The 22341-nt window shown below is 40.8% G+C and overlaps 1 protein-coding gene and 1 long non-coding RNA gene across 2 annotated transcripts in view; one reads left to right on the plus strand and one right to left on the minus strand.

Annotated features, from left to right (window-relative positions):
* The window catches only part of COL24A1 (collagen type XXIV alpha 1 chain), a 246219-nt gene that overhangs the window by 126776 nt on the left and 97102 nt on the right, over window positions 1-22341 (plus strand). The window contains exons 23-24 of the mRNA XM_039484094.1: window positions 7430-7483; window positions 9558-9602. Coding sequence (XP_039340028.1) covers window positions 7430-7483; window positions 9558-9602 — 99 coding nt within the window. The remainder of the gene's footprint in view (window positions 1-7429; window positions 7484-9557; window positions 9603-22341) is intronic.
* On the minus strand, window positions 294-21251 carry LOC120370049. Its single transcript, XR_005583582.1, has 3 exons — window positions 21120-21251; window positions 20482-20659; window positions 294-623 (listed from the first exon to the last, which is right to left on the minus strand). It is a non-coding gene; the product is annotated as an uncharacterized LOC120370049 (long non-coding RNA).

Raw genomic sequence — 22341 nt, forward strand, 5'->3', positions numbered from 1 at the left:
GAACTTTTATTACTGGCAATGATTCACGAGAAGGAAAGAACACAACTCAGCTCTCAGATCTCAGGATGCATTTGCAGGGCTGGCTATTAGAGAAATCATCTTTTAACTATAAACTAATCACATTTGACATGGAGTCACCGACAGCAATAAAGATGGAACTGCACAATGCCAGTTTTACAATCACACTTTGATTCTCTTATTTATTTATTTTTCAGCTGTTAAAATCCATTAGGCTCTAAACTCATTTACACAAGAAATAATTAAACTTGAAAATGTAAATGCTGGATAATAATTTACAATAGAGTGCAGGGGAGCATAGCAGAACTTTGTCTAAAGCAAATTAAATAAATCAAATCAAAGCACAGGCGTCAATGGAAAGGAAGGATAGTCTTGTAGTTAAGCCATTGGACTGTCTCCAGTGATCTGGTTTCATTTTCTGGTTTTGCCATAGACTTCCTGTGTGATCTTAATCTCTCTGTGCCTCAGTTCTTTATCTGCAAAATGGCATAGTACTACTTCTCTTCTCCCGTCCTTTGCCTTTCTTGCCTATTTATTAGAGCTGGTCAGAAAATAGAATACCAGTCAACCTTGGACATTCTGATAGTTCAACATTTATCTTCATCCTGAATTGGGTTGAAAATTCAAAATATCAAAAAAATTTCACAGAACAAAAATTTCTGAAAAATTTTGATTAGTAAATGTTGAAATGTTTTGGTGAGGTGCGGTTTGACATTGAATTGTGTCTGCCTGAGCTGCTGCAGTGCTTTATGGGAATAGTAGTTTGCATACTTCATACTCCCATTTTCTCTTATGGGGTGAGCTCTGGGAACTGACTACAGTTTCCATGATGTACTGTGGCATTTCAGACAAAGGAGAGACTGCAATGTATCATAGGAGATTATAGCCATGGGAGCTCTGTTGGGTTGCCAACCCTCCAAGATTGACCTTGAGTCTCCAAGATGATGAAAGCTCCAGGAATACATCCAACCAAAATTGGCAACCCTAAAGCTCTGTCAGCCACAGAGTAATGTCGAACTGACCCAAAAGGAAATATTTTTGATTTGATTCAAGAAACTGAAATTTTTTGATTCAGGTCAACTTGACCCAGAATGAAGTATTTTGTTTTAATTTTCCTGATAGAAAATTGAAAAATATCAGCATCTCTAATTATTAGAGCTGCAGATTTGTCACAACAGCTTTTATCAGAAACCACAGAGCAGTCATGGTAAATTTAGTAAAAGACATAATTTTTTTATTTAAAAAAAGTCTTAACAAATGAAATTGAACTATACCTCTATAAAAGCATAGGCCAGAGTCATCGTCGTCCTCCTCTTGCCACCGAGAGGGCACAGACTACCTACAGCAGCATCCTCCACCACCGCACCACAACCCTAATCCCAGCCTGGTGAGGAGGGGAGGCCCCAGCAGGGTGGGGGCAGGGCTGGAGATAGAATGTGTCCCACACTCACCCCATAGTGGCAGCTGCTGTCTGGAGGGGCTGGGCCTGGCTTCCCACTCTAGGCATTGCAACCTGGTACGTGGGGTCACAGCAACGCTCAGGTATGGCCAACAGGCCAGAGTGCTAGTGCCAGTCCCCTCATTCAAATTTGAAAAGTCACATTATCTGTGACATTTTCCTCACCATGACAAACATGTAGCCCTACTAATGATTCCCTAAGTTCTCTATGATGACAAACAATATATGCTTCATGAACGCTAGAGATTTCAACCCCGTGGCTAACCTCAAATATTTTGGAGCAGATTGCTAGCCCACATTCCTTGCTGAGACAGAAGAGCAAGAGAAGCAGGGATTTTTGGATTGGTAGGGGGTCAGGATTCTCTCTGTGTTTCAACTGCCAGCTTTTTCCCTTGCTTCAGGGACCCAGCTACTGTGGCCTGGATACTTCTGTTTCCCCTACCTGACGCTGTCTCAGGACCCCTTGCTAGCTTACTGCTTCCTATTCCTACCCCTGGATCCCTTCTCCTTCCCCACACTTCCCCTGTTCCTGCCTACCCTTGCCTCTGCACCCCTTCTCATAACATGGGTTGGGGGAGATTGGATGGTTACATGGGAGTGAGGATTGGCCTCGATCAGATGTGCCCCAAATATGGTTGAACAAGCCTGGATGCTAGTTCAGATCCAAATCAACAAGCTATTTACATGTCTTGCTTTTCACAGTGTTTGCATGAACAGAGTTTTCAAAAAACATTGTGGAAGCTAATGTTATTAGAGAATTTACCATATTAATGAAACAAAGGAATTACAGTTATGATCCTCCTCCCATTGATGTCATTGGCCAAACTCCCACTGATTTTAGTGGAAGAGGTTTCCTGCCTTTCTTCAGCATCTAATCTGTTTTTTCTATCTAATATGCCCCTATTATCTACAGGTGAAAGACGTTAGTGTCATGGCCAGTCTTAGGCATGTGCTAAGATCTCCTCTACACATCTACAAGATAAACTTGGGACCAAATCCTCACAATGACAAATGCCCCAAACAAATTCCACCTCCAGCTACTGAATGAATTAGATGAACCTGAACCCAGACTGAGATCCCAAATTTAGATCTGGATTAGAATTCCCAGGTATATTAAACAGTTAGAACCAAAATAGAGGATCTCTCCTTCCTGAACTCCAGGATTCAACATCCAGATCCAAATCTAAAGTTCCAGGTGTTTCCCTTTGGCGTATTATTATATTTGCCAACTCTCAGTCAAATTCAGCTGCCGGGCTCACCTCTTACCAAAACCTTCCTTCTCATACTAGCTCAGTGACAAATGCCTAGATTGTTCTTTTGTGTGTTCTTATACTCTGTGTAGAGTAGCGTATTCTGATTTTCATTTTAGCTTATTTTGCTTGTGAAAATACAATAGATGCCACATACAAGAGATGCCTCTGCGTATTCAATTTAATCACAATTAACAAACAGTCATAACGTTTAGCCAGACAATAATATCACTATGGCACTGTAGGTCAGTCAATCAGCTGGCTATGGTTTTTGTACCTTTATTCTTGCCATTTAGTCACTGATTTGAAACTTTCAGAACATTAGAATGAACGTAAACAGTATATTGCTTGATATTCCCTGATTGCCATTGTGAGAGACAGATGAAGAGCAAAAGCCACAAATAATCTATGAAATGATATATTAGCCTGTCAATCTGTTCCTCCTAGGAAGATGTAGAATGTCCCAGCAAAGCTCTGTGAGCATTTACAATCATTCTGTTATAGCAGCATATCCCAAAGTGTGGTGCCTGCCCTTCTGTAGGGTATGGTCATGTGAAGGATTAGCCAGGGTTAGGAGGGCAACATGTAGAATGTAGAAATTACGACGAGTAGGCCATTTTGGGGGTGATAGGGGTACACTTGATTTCTCTTTCTTGAAGGGAGCTTGGCACATTCCATTAATTCATTAAGAAAAAATCATTTTCCTTAGGTTTTTTTTACTTCATTAAAGTGTCTTTTCCAAGAATGATGTAGGATGAGGAGAGGCTACCCTTACTTTATCTTATGTCTTATGTTTTCTTGTCAGTTACTCTCTCCCTCAATGTGTAAATTACACTCATCTTGCACATGCATTGAATGTCAAATCTGTCTTCAGTTTTACATTGCTTTCCCACTTATATCCACTTTCACCTATTTTATGATCAATTTTCATCTGATGTGTCACCTAAACTGTCATTTATATCATTGGGAAATTTTACCAAGAGACTTACACACACTTTTACCTGTTTAATATGAACTGCACCCAAAATATCTTGGCAATTAACAATGATTGGAAAGGAAATATGGGGTGGCGGGGGAGAATAATTACACAGGATCTGCTAAATTCTGGTACTTTGTCAAATATGTATATGTGGAGTGGATTCTTCAATACCAGTTCAGCCAAAGAGATGATTCAGAGCAAGCTCCAACCATTTTTCCCCTGAAGAAATTGTAGGTGAGATACTGTAGATGAACACTTGCTTGCTAATATGGAGAGGCGACAATGTAATGCAAGTTGGCACAACAAAGTCCAGAAAGTAAAGCATCAGGTAGACTATTAACCTCAGAATTTAATAACTGCAGTTTCCAAGAGCAAGTGAAATATTTAATCACTCACTCAAAAGTATGTTTTCCTCCAATTTCAGTTTTACGTATTTTTTAAGCAACTCTAAATAATAGGCATGGATTTCAGAGTTATTCTTTGCAGTTAGACTATAGACTGTAAATTGTTCTTGGCTAGCATGGCAAATTTGTAATAAAATAACTCCTGTAGCTGAGCCATATAAATCCTAACTTTAAGTGCCCCTAAATTAATTTATCACATGACACCAATAATCCTATAAAGCCAGATTCTGCAACCCTTACTTTAGGTTGGGTAACACTTATACAACTAGTCCCATTTACTTTAATGAGGAGTAAGTGCTGCACATTAGAAGGGTTGCAGAAACTGCTTCACAATCTTTGTAGAAACAAATGATAAATATTTAGTGATCTATCATTTCATTTTAGGTTAGATTTTTCTTGTGGGAATTCCAAGTAAAACTATTATATATTGTGAGCTACTGAGTGTAAATAATAAAGGTCTGTTTCCAACAGAAAAGTTTCACAGCCCCTGTGCATGCAGTAGCCTGTAGAAGCCCATCACTTACGGCCCTCACATCACTGACCCATCTATAGACGTGTGACTTTTCTGCAAACTGTGCTTTCTCCAGGTCTGGGGCTATTCTTCACAAAGCCCTAGGCCAGGGTTCGGCAACCTTTCAGAAGTGGTGTGCCGAGTCTTCATTTATTAACTCTAATTTAAGGTTCCACGTGCCAGTAATACATTTTAACGTTTTTAGAAGGTCTCTGTCTATAAGTCTATAATATATAACTAAACTATTGTTGTATATAAAGTAAATAAGGTTTTTAAAATGTTTAAGAAACTTCATTTAAAATTAAATTAAAATGCAGAGCCCCCCGGCCTGGTGGCCAGGACCCAGGCAGCGTGAGTGCCACTGAAAATCAGCTTGCGTGCTGCCTTCGGCACGCGTGCCATAGGTTGCCTACCCCTGCCCTAGGCTTTATTACCATACCTCTCTCTAGTCCACTCCCACGTAACTGGATCCAAGGTGGAAGGTTGAACCAACACTGAGCAGGGTAGTGACAGCGTAGCCCTTAACCCAGAGTTTGTAAAGTCAGAATGAGATACAGTTTCAATACTTCTGACTTGGAATTGTGCCCTCAGGTAACTCATTTGATGCTCTCTTTTGGTCTCTTCTGCACCTGCACTTGTGTCCTCATGTTAAGATGGCATTGTGCCTGCTGATCATAAACTGCAACGCCAACTTCAACACATGGAAGGTGCCAGCCAAAGACTGTTTCAAATGGGTTGACTTCAGTAACTGCCTCCTCTCTGGCGGCATTGCCACCCTGAGGTTGTATTAACTCATTTATAACAACTAAAGAATATTACCAAAGCACATGTCTGTCCGGACTTGTTGAAACTTGTGTAACAAAATGGAATGCTTTTAGGGTTATTGTGGCTGCCAGAAAAAGAATGGGATTAAAGTTTGTATCAAGGGAACCTATTGAGAATATATAGTCTCAAAACATACAGAGAATTCTCAGACAGTCAGGGAACATGCCCAGACATTGGCACTGAGGGATAGATACAGTCACAGAGAATCAAGGTAACAGAACCCCAAGATGCAGATTGTGCCCTTGTTCTGAGAAATAAGGAGATAGTTTAGTGCCCATTGCTCTGATTGCACTTTGCGCTGATTTTGATGAGTATACTGTAAGTGAAAGCCCCAATGCAGACTGTTGATCCTAGAGTCACAATCATTCAGTCTGGTGCAGCTGTTATGCTCAAAAGACTGAAAATTCCTGCTAAGCAGAACTTCAAGAATCTGTACAATATTGTAGTTTCCCTTTTAAGGCTTTTCACCTACAGTGGTATTGTCAATCAGCCTTTAAGAGGAGTCCATTATGTATAGCATCACAGTTCTCCTAGTATATATTTGTTTCGAGTGTTTGGATTGCAAGCATCTCAGACATAGTTTGCACCCATTAGGTGCTAGGCACAGCTATACTGTTTGTGCTCCCCTGAGCACAAGGACAACATGAGACTAGCCACCTCAAAGGAGATAGCCAGGAGGGAGACTTCAGTATCCACCTCCTGCACACATACATTGGTCAACAGAGTACCCACGCTATACACTCTTATGCAGCAGCCATGGTTTCACTGTGCACCAAGGATGTATTTTACTGGCAGCTGCTAGCTGCAAATGGCCTGGGTAATTGTGTTTGGCATTTTGCAGTCCCAAGTGTGATAATGATATAATCCTCAGCATATGCCATGTTATGTCCATAACTTGCAGTGATGTATTGTACTTTTGCAGTATCACAGTGTATTTCTAAAAAACCAAGATGGTCCTTTTAAAATACAATTGTTCTGAAAACCTTTATGTTTGGATAAACAGTCTTCACTGAAATTTGGGGACATTCAACGGAAGTGTGGTAAATAAAACTGCCATCGCTTAGGGAGACTAACTTGTCACTACTGTTACATGACTGTACTGGGCTAAGATTTCTAGGCTGCAAGTTATTCTGAGGCGGAAATAAGACATATTTGAAAAAATAAATAAATGGCACAATAAAAATAAGACTGCCCTTGGCGCAATTAAAGTTTTACAAATAGCCAAGTGAAAATTCAGGAGAAGAATCCCTTTTTTGTCTTTCTGTGCCATTTTGTTTTGTGTGAGTGGCAGCAGCTAGAGGGGGTCACAGTAAAAGGTTTCCAAAGGCCTCCTCATCTGTGGTCTCTCAGTCTCATTAATGGTACCATACTTCTCCTCAGCTAACAATATGCTACAATGAAGTAGTTATCATAGCAGCAAGATTTGTTAACAAGCATAATCATCGAACCAAAGGTAAAACAACTCAGGAGTTGAAATTTACAATACTCTTTCTGAGCAAAGGAGAGAAGAAATTTGAGCTGATTCTGTCCAATAGAGAGAAGAGAGTTGGAACACCTGTCATTAAATTCTCTGGCAGTGTTACTCCCCCTGCTTCAGTGGTGGTATGACAGCAGCGAATTAGCTCCTTTCTGTTCTTTGCCACCTCAGTGGTCTCTTGTAACTGAAATTGAAGTGGATGTTACATCATTGGGTTTTGAAGAATGTTCTCTAATAAATCATTGGCTGTCGTAAAAGTTGATACAGGTTTTGTTGATTGTACTGTGTTTTCTTTTATATTCAATAGCATATTTTCAGAAAAGTGACTGTAAAATGCACAGTGCAATAAAGTTAGTAGACAGTGTAATATATTTAAACATTTAATAAATGTAATTAAATAGCTTTTCTGAGAGCGACCCTGTGATAAATAGGGAAATTAGGAAATGGAGATATATTTTTTGTAAAAGTCAAATATTTGAAATCTTAAATTTTATTTATTATTTTAGGGAAGGCCAGGTCGGAAAGGGTACGCAGGTGAACCTGGATCAGAAGGCTTGAAGGTAATACTGCTGGGTTTTATATATGAAAATAGAATATAGTTAGAGTCAGTAGTGCTGGAACTGGGGGTGCTGCCACACACCCTCACTTGAAGTATTTAGTAATAACAAACACCAAATACATGGTTTCCATCAACAGCACCTCCCACTATAAAAATTGTTCCAACACCCTGGTTAGAGTGTGTGTGTGCGAGAGAGATGCATTGTAACAGGGTTTCTGGCCCACTGAAAGACATTGGGCTCAGCTCTCCTGCTCCAGTACAGCTGCTCCCTGTTTGAGCCAATTAAGAGGGTGAGGCACCATCTGGGAAACATAAGAGACCTATGAATGAGTTAAGAGGGTCAGAGCACACTGGTTCAGTCAGGAAGAGTAGTTCCTAGGAGAGGGCTGAAAGCAGGAGAGTAGCAAGGGGTTTGTTGGCAGGTTTCCCCAAGCCAGGATTGGAGAGGGTTGAAAGTGGGAAGGAGCAACAAAGGGAGATGCTTACTGGTTCTAAGCTGGTGAGCTGGATCCAGAGGGCTGAAGGTTGGGGAGCAGCAGAGGGCCTTACCTGCTGGTGCTGGCATCTCCTTACCGGGGAGCTGGGTCCCAGAAGAACCAGGTGAGACTTTAAGTGGAGAGACTGTGGGAGTTGCCACTGGGAAGAGGGGGATTGTGCCCCAGAAGGAAGGGCTCGGGTGGCAGTCCTGGTGGTGGGACAGAGAACAACTGATAAAGAGTTCAGGTCTAGTGGAAGACATTGGGATGGTGAAAAAGGAGCTGGGTTTTTAAAGATTACATGAACAGGGATGATGTGAACTGTGTTGTGTGACTTTTGGTTTGGGATGTTTGCACTGTGTTTTGGTTAATAAACTGTAATGGACATGAGGACATGCTTGTATTGAACTTACTGTGAACTCAAGAGGAAAACTGAGGTGAGGGACCACTTGCAGAGTGGTCTTGTGGCCACGAGGGGGCACCTGAGAGGAGGCCACTCGCAGACTTAATCTAGCCAGTGAATCTGCTTACTTGCAGGTTCCTCAATTGGGAGAGTGAAGACTATTCCCAACAGGATTGGGGGACATGGATAGCACCTGCTGTCCCTCCGTATGGCTCTGTGGGGGGAGGATAAGTGGAAATTTGAGGAGGCTAAGAGGAGGGTTAGTATGAATGTTAGGGACATGGGGGTGTGGAGGCAGGAAGAAAGGAGAGGATTGGGGTACATGTTGAGAAGGCTGGCGTGAGTTCAGTCCCTTTGCATTTAAAGGACTTCCATGGCACTGATGCTGCAGCTCCTTGCATACCGATGCTCTAGCTGCAGGGAAGCACAATGCCTCACAGCTAAGCCAACATAACAGCAAGTGCTCCTCAAAGCAATATTTGATGGGATAGCAGGGCTGATACTGCCACTTCTGTAGTGTTAGCAAGAAAATTAATACAGTGACATTCTTTTGTAAAAATCTGCTCTAAAATACATCAGTGTAAATCCACCATGACTCTACGGAGCTTCTACGGATTTGCAAGACTTGCAGCGTAATAATTGAGAGTAGAATTGCTCCTATAATACTCCTACCTCTTTCTAATGTAGCATTTTGGAAGAGTAACCTGAGATTTTTAGAATTTCATTCCAACTGCTATGTAAAGTAGGGTGTCTTGCAAAACCATCATAAATGTGGAACAGTGCAAATTTGGAAAAGCAATTGAAGAGTTAAATATCTGATTAATATTATTATAGTCTATCTAGACAATTGCCCCCTATGGTGTATTGTCAAGTTAACAGACTATTTACAAGTAAAATTTGCTTGTAGAAGTGGTTATGAACTAATGAAGGGAATTATATAGTGTATTTATATTTAATTTCCATTTGACAAAAGGAAGATATGAATCTAAGGGGAGGGGGTTAAAAAGAGAACCAAACAATACCTGATCATAAAGGCAAAACTATTGTTTTTTTTAAGTGTATATAATTTTACTGCTTAGGTTTTATATAGAAAATGAAACACAAAGGGAACTTGGGGAAATGGAGAAGTTTAAAGTACCCTCCTGCAAGAAGTGAAATTTATAATAAACTATATAATCTGTTTTCTGCATTAACAGGGAGAACCAGGAGATCAAGGAAACCTTGGAAAAACTGGTGAAGCAGTAAGCTTAGATGCTCTTTCTAGTTTAATTTTTTTTTGTACAAGTTATTTTGAGAGCTGTATGTTGTCATAATCCTGTTGACTTAAATTGTTTTAAAACCATGTTTCCTGGTTATACGGTGAGTGCTGCTTTCTCCTCTTGAGTGCATCCCTCAGGTATCAGGCCTGGCTTCTTGCAGTCCAGCCATTCTGACTGGATCTCTGGGCTACCGCCCCTATGTTTTCAAGCCATGTTAACACAAGTTTGTGTTTGGCATTTGGAAATCCTTTTCCTCCAGGAGCCTGTGGCAGCAGCTGATTATAGTGACTCCAAAACAGCATCTTCAAATCAAAGCATTATTTACTCACCCAAAGGTACATAGCACACAGCAGTGGATAAAAACAAAAAGGCCTCTACACCTATTTCCCTTTACCTAAACTTTAAATCTTTTCTTATGGGCTTTTGGAGAGTTCCATTCAGCCAGTTACCTCCATCTCTAAGCTGGGGAAGACAGTCTGCATGCCGCAGTTTCTGTGTCTCTCTGTGTGCCTGTCACATCTCCTTCTGGTTAGCTGACAGTCCACTCAATCCCTCTTCTTCCCTAGGCTCAGGTCTGGGAAGAATACATTTGCCATCTTAGTTGGAGCCGGGCTGGAGGGATTCTCCAATTAATAGCTTCCCTGTTGTTTCCTCAAGGGCCTATAGTATTCTCTGGACCATTCCTTAGCTTTGCCATGGTTTTGCTTCCCATTTCATTCCCCTGCCCCAACAGCTTCCTTTGATTTAACTCCTTGCACTCAGGCAGGATAATGTCACACACGTAAACTGAGGTGCACATGATATTTTTTAAAAATACTGCATTCCCTCATTTTCCACGCCATGGAATTATGCCTAAAGGGTGCTTCAGAATCATTCCTGTTAATAAGAAAGTCCCTGATTAGATTGCCTTTTGACTGAATGTAGCTTTAATCTGACATTTTACCAGTTTGAGCCCATTTTAATGGGTAAACTGAAAACTACAGGTTAAGGGCCTAATCCAAAACTCATTCAAGTCAATGAAGAGACAGTGAAAAAGTGATGATAAATTATATTCCTTCATATGGAGTCTTCCTTTAGTTTTTTCCAGCTAGTTATTTGTAAAATGTACTGGCAATGGTTCACCACTGTCTGAGATATTTGCTTTATATTTCTCTCAACCATTTTCTGTGCTCTGAAAAACTTCTGTAGGTTGTATGGGTGAAAATGGCCTTCTGGGAACTCCAAATGAACTCAAATGTTTGAGCAATCAGGAAACTTTCAGAACAGTTTATCCGTCATACCCAAGTCTGTTGAGGGCTCTTGGGACTGAATGGTCCCAGAAGGAGGGAGGGCCAGGGGTATGGCTCAAGGGACTGGCCCCAAAATCAAGATTTTTAAAAATGCTCAGGCAGGCCCAGCTTAAGTCACTTGGCCCACTTTGAAAATAAACCTGCACATCGTATCTCATATCTATTGATAAGTTGTGTAGTCAATTGCTTGACCATCCTTTGGTTTGTTATGAAATATACTCAAGATAACCAGTGTCAGTCAGGTTTATTAATATAGTCCAGGACAAAGGTTCTGTACGATGCCAGTCTCCAAGAAGCCATCGTGTGCAGTGATGTTAGATTCACCTTATGCAGAAGGTGTGCTCCCCAAAGTTACAATTTCAGCTGGTATTATTTATGCAGTGATTTTACAAGTTTACATATCTCTTTACACATCATTAAAATCCAAGCCATCAGTTTGTCCCAGTTCCCTAACTTGTTGTTCTGTTCCTTTCTTATCTTTCTTATGGATACTAGCATTCCAGGTACTGGTCCATGAAGGTACCTCCCTAGCTTGTACTACGACATAGACCAAATTAATCTTGATGTTTACAAGTTTCCTATTTGCTCATGCAAATACTTGTTTCAGCAAATGCAAGGAGTTATGGGATACTTAGCTTAAGCAAATAGGATTATGGTATAGGCCAGTTTAGGCTATATCAGTTTAGGCTATGTTACAGCATTTGTGCTTCATGTTCTTGGTGCTTAATGTGTGTATATATAAAATGTGGATAATGCATATTATTAATATCAGATATGATAGTCAACATATCTAAAAAAGATAAAAACCTACCAGTAACAGCTTGACCCCAGAACTTCTTCCACAGTTTATAAATATCAACACCATTGCTTTTAATCAGGCTGACTAAGTTAAAAAGTGGTTTGAAAGGATGTGTGTATTTTGTAATGATGCTGAATCATCAGTGCAAAGATGGGAGAGAAGTGGATGCTGATATAATAGGTGGGGGTGCATATTTATGATTGAAATGAGTGAAGACTCTTCTCACAGGGAGATTCAGAGATGAATGTTTACTGAAACTTAATAGCTGTGTGAGAGAGTGGAGTAAGTTCTGCTACCTACGTTACCAGCATTGCTATGCCAATATACACCTATTTGATTTTTTTTTTCCCGTCAGACTGCGGAACATAGAGCCTTTGTTACACACACATACTCAAGTGTTTAAGTTCTATCTTTTAGAGTCTAAGATCTTTGGGACAGGGACTGTCATTTACTATATGTTTCTGTAGTGCCAAGTACAATGGGGCCCCATCTGAGCTATACCTCTAAGCGCTTCCACATATTAATAATAATAATAGTTAGCAAAGATACACCAGTGAATTCCTTCATTTTGCTTGCCTCCTTCAAGAACTTTGAATTCAAGAACCAATATCCCTATAATCATGTGAATTTTAAAAGAGAAGAACATTGAAAATCCTGGCCACTAAATATGTGGTATATTGGAACAGGTGAAATAGTGTTATTGTTGATTTGTATTACAGTTGTGCCCAAAAGCACCAATCAAGATAAGGGCCCCATTGCAAATACATGTAAAAAGAAACAGTCCCTATCCAAAGACCTTGAAATCAATTGGGGTTAGGCACCTAAAAAATTCTGAGGACCTATCAGGACATTAGGGTATGTCTACACTGCAATGAAAGACCTGGAGCAGGCCACAGAACCTCACCCACTCACTCTTGTAATAAACCCATAACCTCTGGCTGAGTTACTGAAGTCGTCAAATCATGATTTAAAGACTTCAAGTTACAGAGAATCCACCCTTCTACTCTAATTTAAACTTGTAAGTGACCCATGCTATAGAGGAAAGTGAAAAACCCGCACGGTCTCTGCCAATTGTTTGGGCTCGAGCTGGAGCTCAAGCTCTGGGAGCCCACAAGGCGAAAGGGTGCCAGAGCGGGGGCTCCAGCCTAGGCCCAAATGTCTACACTGCAGTTTTATAGCCCTACAGCCCAACCCCTGCAAGCCCAAATCAGCTGACATGGGCAAGCCCTGGGTGTTATGTTGTAGTACAGGCGAGTTTCATCTTACGCTGGGGTTACGTGCCGCTGTCAGCGCGTAAAGTGCATCTTAAATGCACGTAAGATGAGACTCGTCTGTATACACATACCCTTACAGTCTAATCAGACAATACAATGAGTGGAAGAAAGGGATATACAAGCAAAGTGATCAGGGGAATGGCAGCCACAAACCTTGTTAGTTGCTGTACTTGGCATATGATGATTTTATTATTTTTTCTTAGTTTATTTATTGCTCTTGCCTATTACTTTTTTTGCCTATCCTCTTTTTTCTTAATAATAAACTTCATTGACTCCCCTTTTCATCTAAGATTACATAGCATATAGCATATACTTATAAACCTGCAACTGAAATGAACAAAGTTCTTATACTACATCAGAAAACATAATCAAAATCTCCAAATAAAAGCATGCAAATTCTCTGGATATGTTACTAAAAGAGAGATTATTTTAAATAACGTTATTTACTGTTAATTAACAAACTACATGAGGAGTCCACCTCATTAAAAGTACTAATTTAATGGTTGTCGCCATTTTTATTCTCCTGTCCCCTGGTTCCAGACAGCTTTTTATTTATTTATTTATTTATTTATTTAAGCTGATGGGACTATAGCTTTTGGCCAAAGCATCAAAAGGATGACTCTACAGTGAACAGCTTTCTCAGAGTAAGCCCTGCTGAACATAAGCTTCAGCCTGCAGGAATACACAAGGGTTGAACATGAGCAAGACAAAGCCAGCTGGAGGGATTCTAAGCATGGTGCTTTGTTATTCATGATCCAGTAAGATGAAGTATGCTGGGGCCTGGGTCTCTACATGGTTAATGGTCCAGCAAGAACATCTGCCTGGAATGGCATATATCAAGGGGAACTGAGCTACTGTCTTGTTGGGAGCTGTAGCGAGCATTTCTATCTACATCATTGGCCCAAATGACAGCTTCTGCTCTCAGTCCCTCTTAAGGTCGGTTTTTCCATACACTCAACTGGAGAAGATCTCCAGCTGGTTATCCTGAAATTGTGAACATGCTCGCTGTGCACATAAGCCCTGATCTAGGCCCAGTGGGGCTATTCATATGCTTAGAATTACACCCAGGCTTCTTGCTGGATTAGGGCTTTCATTTCCACGTACAGGATCGCACTTAGACTATTAGTCCTTGGCCATGCCCACTCCCTTTCCTCTTACTCCCATGTGCCTTCAGGGTGGATGTACAGTGGAATTTTCCAAAGCCTTAGGCACAAAACCCCTCAAAAGTCAAAGCTTTATCTGAATTTGAGCACAGTTCCTATTTTTTCTCATTACCCAGAAATCTCTCTCCAAGGCTGCTGAGCAAAAGCTGGGTTCCTAGGGCTTACTGCTTTGCTCTGTGCACCTCCTTCAACAGTATTCAGCTGCCTGCTGGATTTAGCTCTATGTACTTTAGCACTATAATATTTATGAACTTCTATATGAAATTAAAAATAAAAAGTACATAGAAAAGTTCTTTTAAACAACCCATTTTCTCAATTTCTCATGAATCATGGTGCTAACTATTCTACTGATGGAACTTGGACTGCTTAAGAATGTTCTTTAAATCCAGGAGATTTTCACCATTTTCTGTAAAATGTAAACTCCTTTTACACGTCCTTCCATTCCTCTCTGCATGTTTGTCGATAACTATCTGAGGCATCTATGGATGCTTACACTACAATCACATAAGATCCTTTTGCTAAAACACTTGTAACTCTATACTGCAATTTTACTTCAGGGGAAAATATTATTTGTCTAATAAATGTTGTTGTAATGGGTCCATAACAATCCTTGGCCAAAAAAGTAACCAAAATGAAGCTTAAAATCAAAGTGATGTACTGTACAGAATCATTTCTCAACTACTTTCATCAGGATCAAAATTCCATAGGAAAGTATATTGTCAAATGTAACCAGATTTAAAAAGTAGTTGCAGAGATGAAGAAAAGACATACTGTAATATTAATAAGGCATTGCTTTGGATTTGGTTTAAAGTTTACATCAGAACACAGAATTGCCAAACATTGAATGAGACCAACTGATCCATATAATCTAAAATGTGATGCCTCAGAAGATGATGAAACACTGCATTCCCACAATGTAGCTAGCCCATTGTACAATATGATATAATCATAAAAAATTCTTCCTAACGCGCATATGATTGAGCCCAATGAGAACAAAAACAAAGGTACTTGGCTTGGATGGCTTTGAGTTCTGTATGGTCCAAATAATGATAAAGGAAACTGAAACGCTGCTGTGATGAAGCCTTGAACAAAGCTATTATCAGCATATTGTCTAGTAGTGTAAAACCTGTCAGCTGTTCAAAGCAGGTATGATTTTAATGTAAAAGCTGCTTCTGTTTCATCATGGTTTATATGGTGAAGTCCCATTTTTGGCTGGTGCAGTTTGGTTGAGCAGAATCAGAAACTAACTTGCTGATGAGATAATCATCTGCTATGGAATCAATAGATCCATTTAGACAGTGGTTGGTTAATTTAATAAGGGACTGCAGCCAGAGCAAATTTACAATACCAGTGAGAGATGATCTTTTGGAAACCATCTCAAAAGAAACACTGGCTCCAGCTACTGAGAAGATTGCCTCTGGGTGAGAGGGGAAAAAAATCTCACTGTGCTGGCATGTGAGTTTCATATGCTTAAATTATTGGTGGTTGGCAAATCTTTGAAACCATGTTTCTTCAAGCACATCAAAACAAATACTGCATCTGTATTGTAGAGCTCATCCCAGTGCATGGATGACTTCAGACATTTTAAGAAGGTGATTTTTATGGCACAAAACCCATAAAACACGGAAATTCTCTGAGATTAAAACAGTTGCCTGCTAGGGCTGTGTTACTGTTTGGTAATGCTAGAGTTCATCCAGGTAGTAACAGACTATGAATAGCTGGATAGGAAATTAATGAACGTTTCTCCCTGCCAACATCACTGCAAAAATTCAGGAAAAACAGAGAAGCTGTCAACAGTACAATGTACAGTTAGTGTCAAAATGACAAACCAGAGTAAGCAGAGGCATAGAACACAAGCCTTGAAAAAATAATCCTAACACTTCACAAATGAGCTTTTAAAATACATTTAAACAAGTACGCCCAATTGTGGACAGCAATTGTGTCTAGGAGATGTGGAGTTACTTTTGGGAAGAACTCATGTAAGTAATTTCCCCACGTCCTGCAGAAGCAAAGTGTGGCAAGATTGGCCCCATGGAATGGATGTTTAATTTATGGGGAATGGAAAATTGCAATTCTCTTTGCTTGAAGAAAAGATTAAAGGGGCTTTGAGTGAATTTTCAAGAGGCTAAGTAGACAGTCCTTTGAACTATTGTGAAAAGTCTGGACTCTGGGGATGCACAAACAAAAATTGGAATCAGCAGGAAAAAGAAAAGCAAACTGAGTAAAACATTTTTCAAAGAAATGATAGTGAAGGTGTGGGGTCAATCAGGGCATTAGAAGACACAACTAGCTTAGCCATTCTCAAAAACCTACTTCATAAAGGTTTGAAAAAGAGACTATTAAGGATTTATAGAGTAATAATAACAATATTTTGCATTTATCTAACACTTTTCATCTATACTATAGATCTCAAAGATTAAAAACCCTCTCAGATCCCACATAACTGACAGTATCCATCAACCACTTATCCATCCCCCTCAGGAAAAGCACTGGAAAACAGATAGACATTGTGACATGACCTGAAGGTCAACCAATTCAGGCTCCGGTGTACCAGTTTAAGAAGCAAATTGCAAAGTTGAAGGATTCCTCACTGATAAAGCCCTTAATCAGCTGATTTCAGATGCCATGGCATCCCACATGGAGAGAGAGGTAGTCTTTGAAGTACCCAGCGCCCCAAACCATTTATGGTTTGATAGATCAGAACTAGCATCTTAAATTGACCCTCCCAAATGAAGGGGAAGTGAAAGTGATGAAGCACAAGTGTGATGTGCTCCATGCAAGAACAACCACTCAACAAAGAGGCCACCACCATATTAACCAGCTGAAATTTCTAATTGTTATAAGGGGCAGCACGACATAGTCCTTTGCAGCAGTCTGATCTCAAGATGACAATAGTATGAATCTGCTGTGTTAAGGGATCATTTCAAAAGAAAAGGCCATGTGCAGATTATTAAAAACACCATTTGGCCCATACTTTTATCTTGACCTTCAGAAACAGCTCACTGATCCAATAAGACCCCAAGTTATGAACCTGAAGAAAGAAAAGTGGACAAGCTACCTACACTGAGGGAGCTGGTATCACCACAGATATTTCTTATGGCTATTTTCCCCAGCCTACCAGCATAATCCATCCAAATCCAGAGGGCTGTTCACTCTCATTCCAATCCCAGCATGTCACTGGATAAACTGGTCAACCATACCAACCAGATCCAGTAAAGCAGAGACAGAAGCCTTTATTCTCCACTATGTCTGACCACAGCCTTGGGTGCAGCCTCATTATAGCTCCCTGTTCAGTGCTGCCCAAGTGGAATTGTCCTCTAAATTATGCTGCTGGTATAAGGCCTCTTACACTATGGGAGAATCAGGTATAGTGAAGCTGAGCTCCGTCATGCTCCCACCTCCCCCTTGCACTGAGGGGGAGTGGCTGGTGTAGGAGGTGGCTACGCTATCTCCAGCAGCCCGGCGCCAGTGAAGATTCCCCACACATGGGGAATTTTCTGTGAGAAATCACGAGCTGTTTTAAGGTCATTTTGCACTGTGTAAAGCTCTTGTCCTTGGCAGCCAAAAAGACCAGCCCTGAGTGTGCTCCAGATACTGGAGTCACCTTAGTCCACACTACCTCATCATCATCTCCACCTAAAAGCGTTACATACATGTTGGAGGAGTGACAAAATGGAACTCTGTAGTACTTCAGACAAGAGAGCTATGGGGCAAACTTTTATATTTTCGTCATTGTTCCTTTCTCCAAGTAAACCAACTTGCTAGGCCTTAGATTCATTTGAGGAAGAATTTTTCCTCTACCTCCTTGCTTTCCCCACAGTGAAAAGCCTTTCCTAACCATTACAGAATAAAATATATTATTTTTTAAAAAAAAACTTTTTGGTGTTCCCTCTGGAAGGATAAGTAATATGACCCAAGTATGTTGTACCTCACCTACAGTCAGACAGAAAGCGTCTGGCAAATAGTTATGTGACATTGACAAAGGAAGTGTCTTGTGCCCAGGAGATGACCCCATTAAAGCTAAATTCCCCCCATCTGTAGGAAGTCAGAATTTTCTCAATACTTTTTCCATTTCAGCTCCTTTTTGTTCCATGTTCACAGCAGTCTGGAGACAGGACAGCCTTTAAAACTAATTGTCTGCACTCTGCGTTAGCACTGATCAGATTTGGGCTTCATTTCGGGGTCTTTGCTTTCATCTTCAAAACTCTGAATGAACTCAGATCCAGTTATCTATTGGATGCAAAGGATCTGCATTTTGGCACTGCCTCTGGAGCAGTCAGGAGTGATGCTGTGACTCAGAGAGTCACAGTCCCCCTCCTGGCTCCCTTGCTGCTCCGGGGAGGGAATGAACTGCTCTGGGTCTATCCGCAGAACAATGTTCTGTTCCCCAGAAAGCCAGCATAATGGTGTTAGCTGGCACACTATGTGGGCAGGTCAAGATTCCACCCCCTCCTTTGTGAGGAGGGAACAGAGTGGCTTTTTTGAGCATGCCTCTCTTCCCGTATTGTTAGCTGTGCTGTGCATTGCTGTTGCAGGGGTACAGCGGGTGCCTTGCTAGCTGGACAACCATTTGGCCTATTTATTTTTATGTATTTATTTATTGCAAATAAGCTGCATTTCCTTGTAATTATTAATTTATTTTTGCTGTTGTCTATTAAAAATATCAAACTAATCTAAATATACCAACTCTTATTATGTCTCATAAAGCATGGCTGGTGAAATTGGTCTGAGACTGGACTTTAGTTTCAAAGGTTGGGGGGGTTCATATTAAAAGTTGAAAACACATTTCTAGGTATATTCGTATGACATAAAATAATAGAAGCTCAGGTTTGTAATATGGTTGTTCTTTGAGTAGTGGTTGTTTTGTTAAAATTAGCATAGAAAGAAACTGACTTATTCAGTTTAATTTTGATGTGCTGAAATCTGGATGTTGATTCGTTTTGGTTTTTTTTTTTTTTTAAAAATACTGTACCCAGGGGAAGGAAACTCTTTGCAAAGACTGAAGTTTACAGGCTCTTGATAAAAATGTCTGTGTATAAATCCTTACAAGCAGACAGTAATTATTGCATTGCTACAGGTTAGATCTCATCTTCCAGCTGGGAGGAATGTGCAGATGCAAGGAAAGTTTCATGGAAATAAATAGAAAGAAAAGAGTACAATAATATAAAGATTTTCTTGTGGCAAGAAAATATTGTATGGTTATTTGTATCATGTCATTAACATTATGTCTTATGAATATGGTGAAATTTTGAATTCTATATGAAATGATGCTTTATTGGAAAGTTTTCTTTTGACTTAAAAGTAAATGTTAGTTTATATAGCCTGACAGGTAACTGCTGACACGGGAACCTTTTGGTACTGGATGAATATCCGCTTCTCTCTAACCAAGCCTTTTTAAAAATTACTATATACTCTATTTTGCATTAAGTATAAAATATGTTTCCAATTATTGCACTCTAGTCCAGTTTCTAACACACAGCATGTGCCCTGGCAATATGCTTGGTCTTCCTTACACATCTGTTAGATGTGGGATCTGGTCTCTGATCCATTTTCCATAAAAATGCTTATGTCAAGGAGGCTTCTATAAAGAGATTTTTGTCATTAGAGAGTCGTACAGAAATCCTTGCAAATGAAAGTTTATGGCCTAATTTTTTAACAATGTTTATGGCCATGATCGCTTTTTTCATGTAGTTGTTTTCCTTTTCCTTTCCTTTATAATACTTCTACTTAACACATTCAATTTGATTTTTTGAGTGTACCACTGTGCCAAAAGGGAGTTATGGGGATGCCAAAGGACTCTGACTTAATACACTACCTTTGGCAGATATTTATCCTCTTCCGTAATAAGCAGAGATGGGCTCAAACCTGTAGTGATCTGGATCCAAACTTTGCAGTTGGCTTCCTTATGTTAGCCAAACTAAAGCCCTGGATCTAAAAAGCCCCATGAACTCTGAGAAAGTTTAGTATGACATCAACACTATTTGGCTCGGCCTAATTGGTATAAAGGTGTTTTTGTTTCTGTAAATAAATGTCAGTAAATGTTTTACTAGGCTTCCTCAGTCCCACTTTGTCTGCCCAGGATGTTGCCATTTTTTTTTCCAAAAGAAAAAGAACATCAAGAATGTTCCTCTTCTTCCATCTCTGCTGGCACCTCCACCATGTTCACCTTATTCTCTGACTCTTTAATCTCACTTCTGACCTTTCTCTTCCTTCCCATCCTCCTTGAAAACTCCATTACCCTTCCCATTTTTCAGGCTTGCAACCTCTACTTTAAGAAAAGGCTCTCTCCTCCCAGAGATCCCGCTGCTTTAGTACTCCTGTAAGTAAAGACTCTACCTGGAAGGCTCCCATTGCTAGTACCAAGAAAGGGTCCGCATCCTCTTCACTCAGCTGTCCTCAGTCTTCCAAACCAGATTTGGCAATCAGCGCCAAATCCTGGTACCGCCTCCACTATGTTGAGGCAGGGCAGATATGAGCTCTGCTCAAGGGGTAACTCATGGCACCAATACTCTTTCTGGAATGGGAGATAGCAAAGAAATTAGTCATGGGCCTTCCAACGTTTCTAACTCACAAGCCCACATGCCTGATCACCCTGGACAGGCTACCAGGGGTGACTCCCTGTTGCATCCAGCTCCATGTAGAATTAAGTGCACTGTGCCATGAAGCTCAATACTAGCAATGACTCCTCACTGGCACCTTCAGTGCCAGACTTACCAGTACCACAGTCCTTAACAATACCAGCAGGCCGGTTACTAACTATTGACCCCAACCCTGGCCCCAGTACCAATACCATTAGCACCTGTCTCTGCAGTACTGTGCTTGAACGGAACCACAGTACATATCGTGACAGAAACACCTTCACAGGGCACATCAACAGGCAGGGAGATGCCTGCTTATCCCCTTGTGTCAGGAAGCAATCAAGCTGTGCACATGGTACCAGCTTCACAGGATAACTCCCTGGGCCCTTCGCCTACCAGAAACAAACAAAGATCTGGTGGATTGCCTCAGCAGACAGTACTCAGCCAACCATGAGTGGTCACTCTATTCCTAAGCCTTCATTCCACTGATGGGGCTCCCTGAGGTAGCTCTTGCCTTGTCTTCTGCTCCAGAGCAGATACCAAGGCCAGGGTCACTCCAAGATGCTTTCCTCATCCCCTGGCTTCATTGGCTTCTCTGGGCTTTTCTTCCCATCCCCCAAAGAGTCATAAGGAAGATCAGTCAGGATGTGGCCACGGTGATACTTACAGCCTCTTATTGGGCCAGACAGTCATTATTGGCTCACAGACCTATTGTGTATGTCCACACAGCCACCAGTCTCTCCCGAGTCTGCCAGACATATTCAATTCTCCACCCAGACTCCACTTCCTTACTCTGATTACCTGGAAGTTAGCTGGCTGAGCAAAATGACAGCATTAGATCCACATAGATCCAAAAGATCCTGTAACAGAACAGTAACCTTTCTACACAATCAGTCTGCAGATCAAAGTGGAAGAGATTTTTCCATCTGGTCTTCGCAACAAGGCCTCATCCTGTTGCAAGCTTCTATTACCAAGATCCTGGATAACAGCCTCCAGGTCAAGCTGTTGGGCCCCCATGTCAGGGTGAGTTTAGTTTTCATTGCAGCTTGCCACCCTCCCGCTCAGACTTACACAGTGTTCTCTCATTCCACTCTTTCAAAGATTCCAAAAGGACTGGTTCACACATATCTCCTTCTTCAGGAACCTCCCTCATTTTGAGATTTTAATGTAGTTTTTAGGGCCTTGAGAAATGATGCTTTATGTGTTGAACTCTTATCCAGGTGCTTTCTTCGCCAGCTCACACCCCAAACTGTCTTCCTGGGGGCTACAACCTCAGATAGGAGAGTTAGTGAGATTCAAGCACTGATGGCAGACCCTCCTTATACTGTATTCAACAGGGCAACTGAGATGGCCCAACACTGGCTATGATATCAAAATGTATTAAACAATGAGATTTCTAACGCAGCTCAAATTTCAGGAAAATAGGGAGCAGAGACAGGTGACCAGATGTTCCGATTTTATAGGGACAATCCTGATATTTGGGGCTTTGTCTTATATAGGTGCCTATTACCCCACACCCCTGTCCCAATTTTTCACACTTGCTGTCTGGTCACCCTAGAGCAGAGTACAAATCACAAAACCTAGCAGTAATTTTGCACCTGCTGTTTTCTAGTGGCCT

This window comes from Mauremys reevesii, linkage group 8 (genome assembly GCF_016161935.1).
Source record: "Mauremys reevesii isolate NIE-2019 linkage group 8, ASM1616193v1, whole genome shotgun sequence".
Lineage (NCBI taxonomy): Eukaryota > Metazoa > Chordata > Testudines > Geoemydidae > Mauremys > Mauremys reevesii.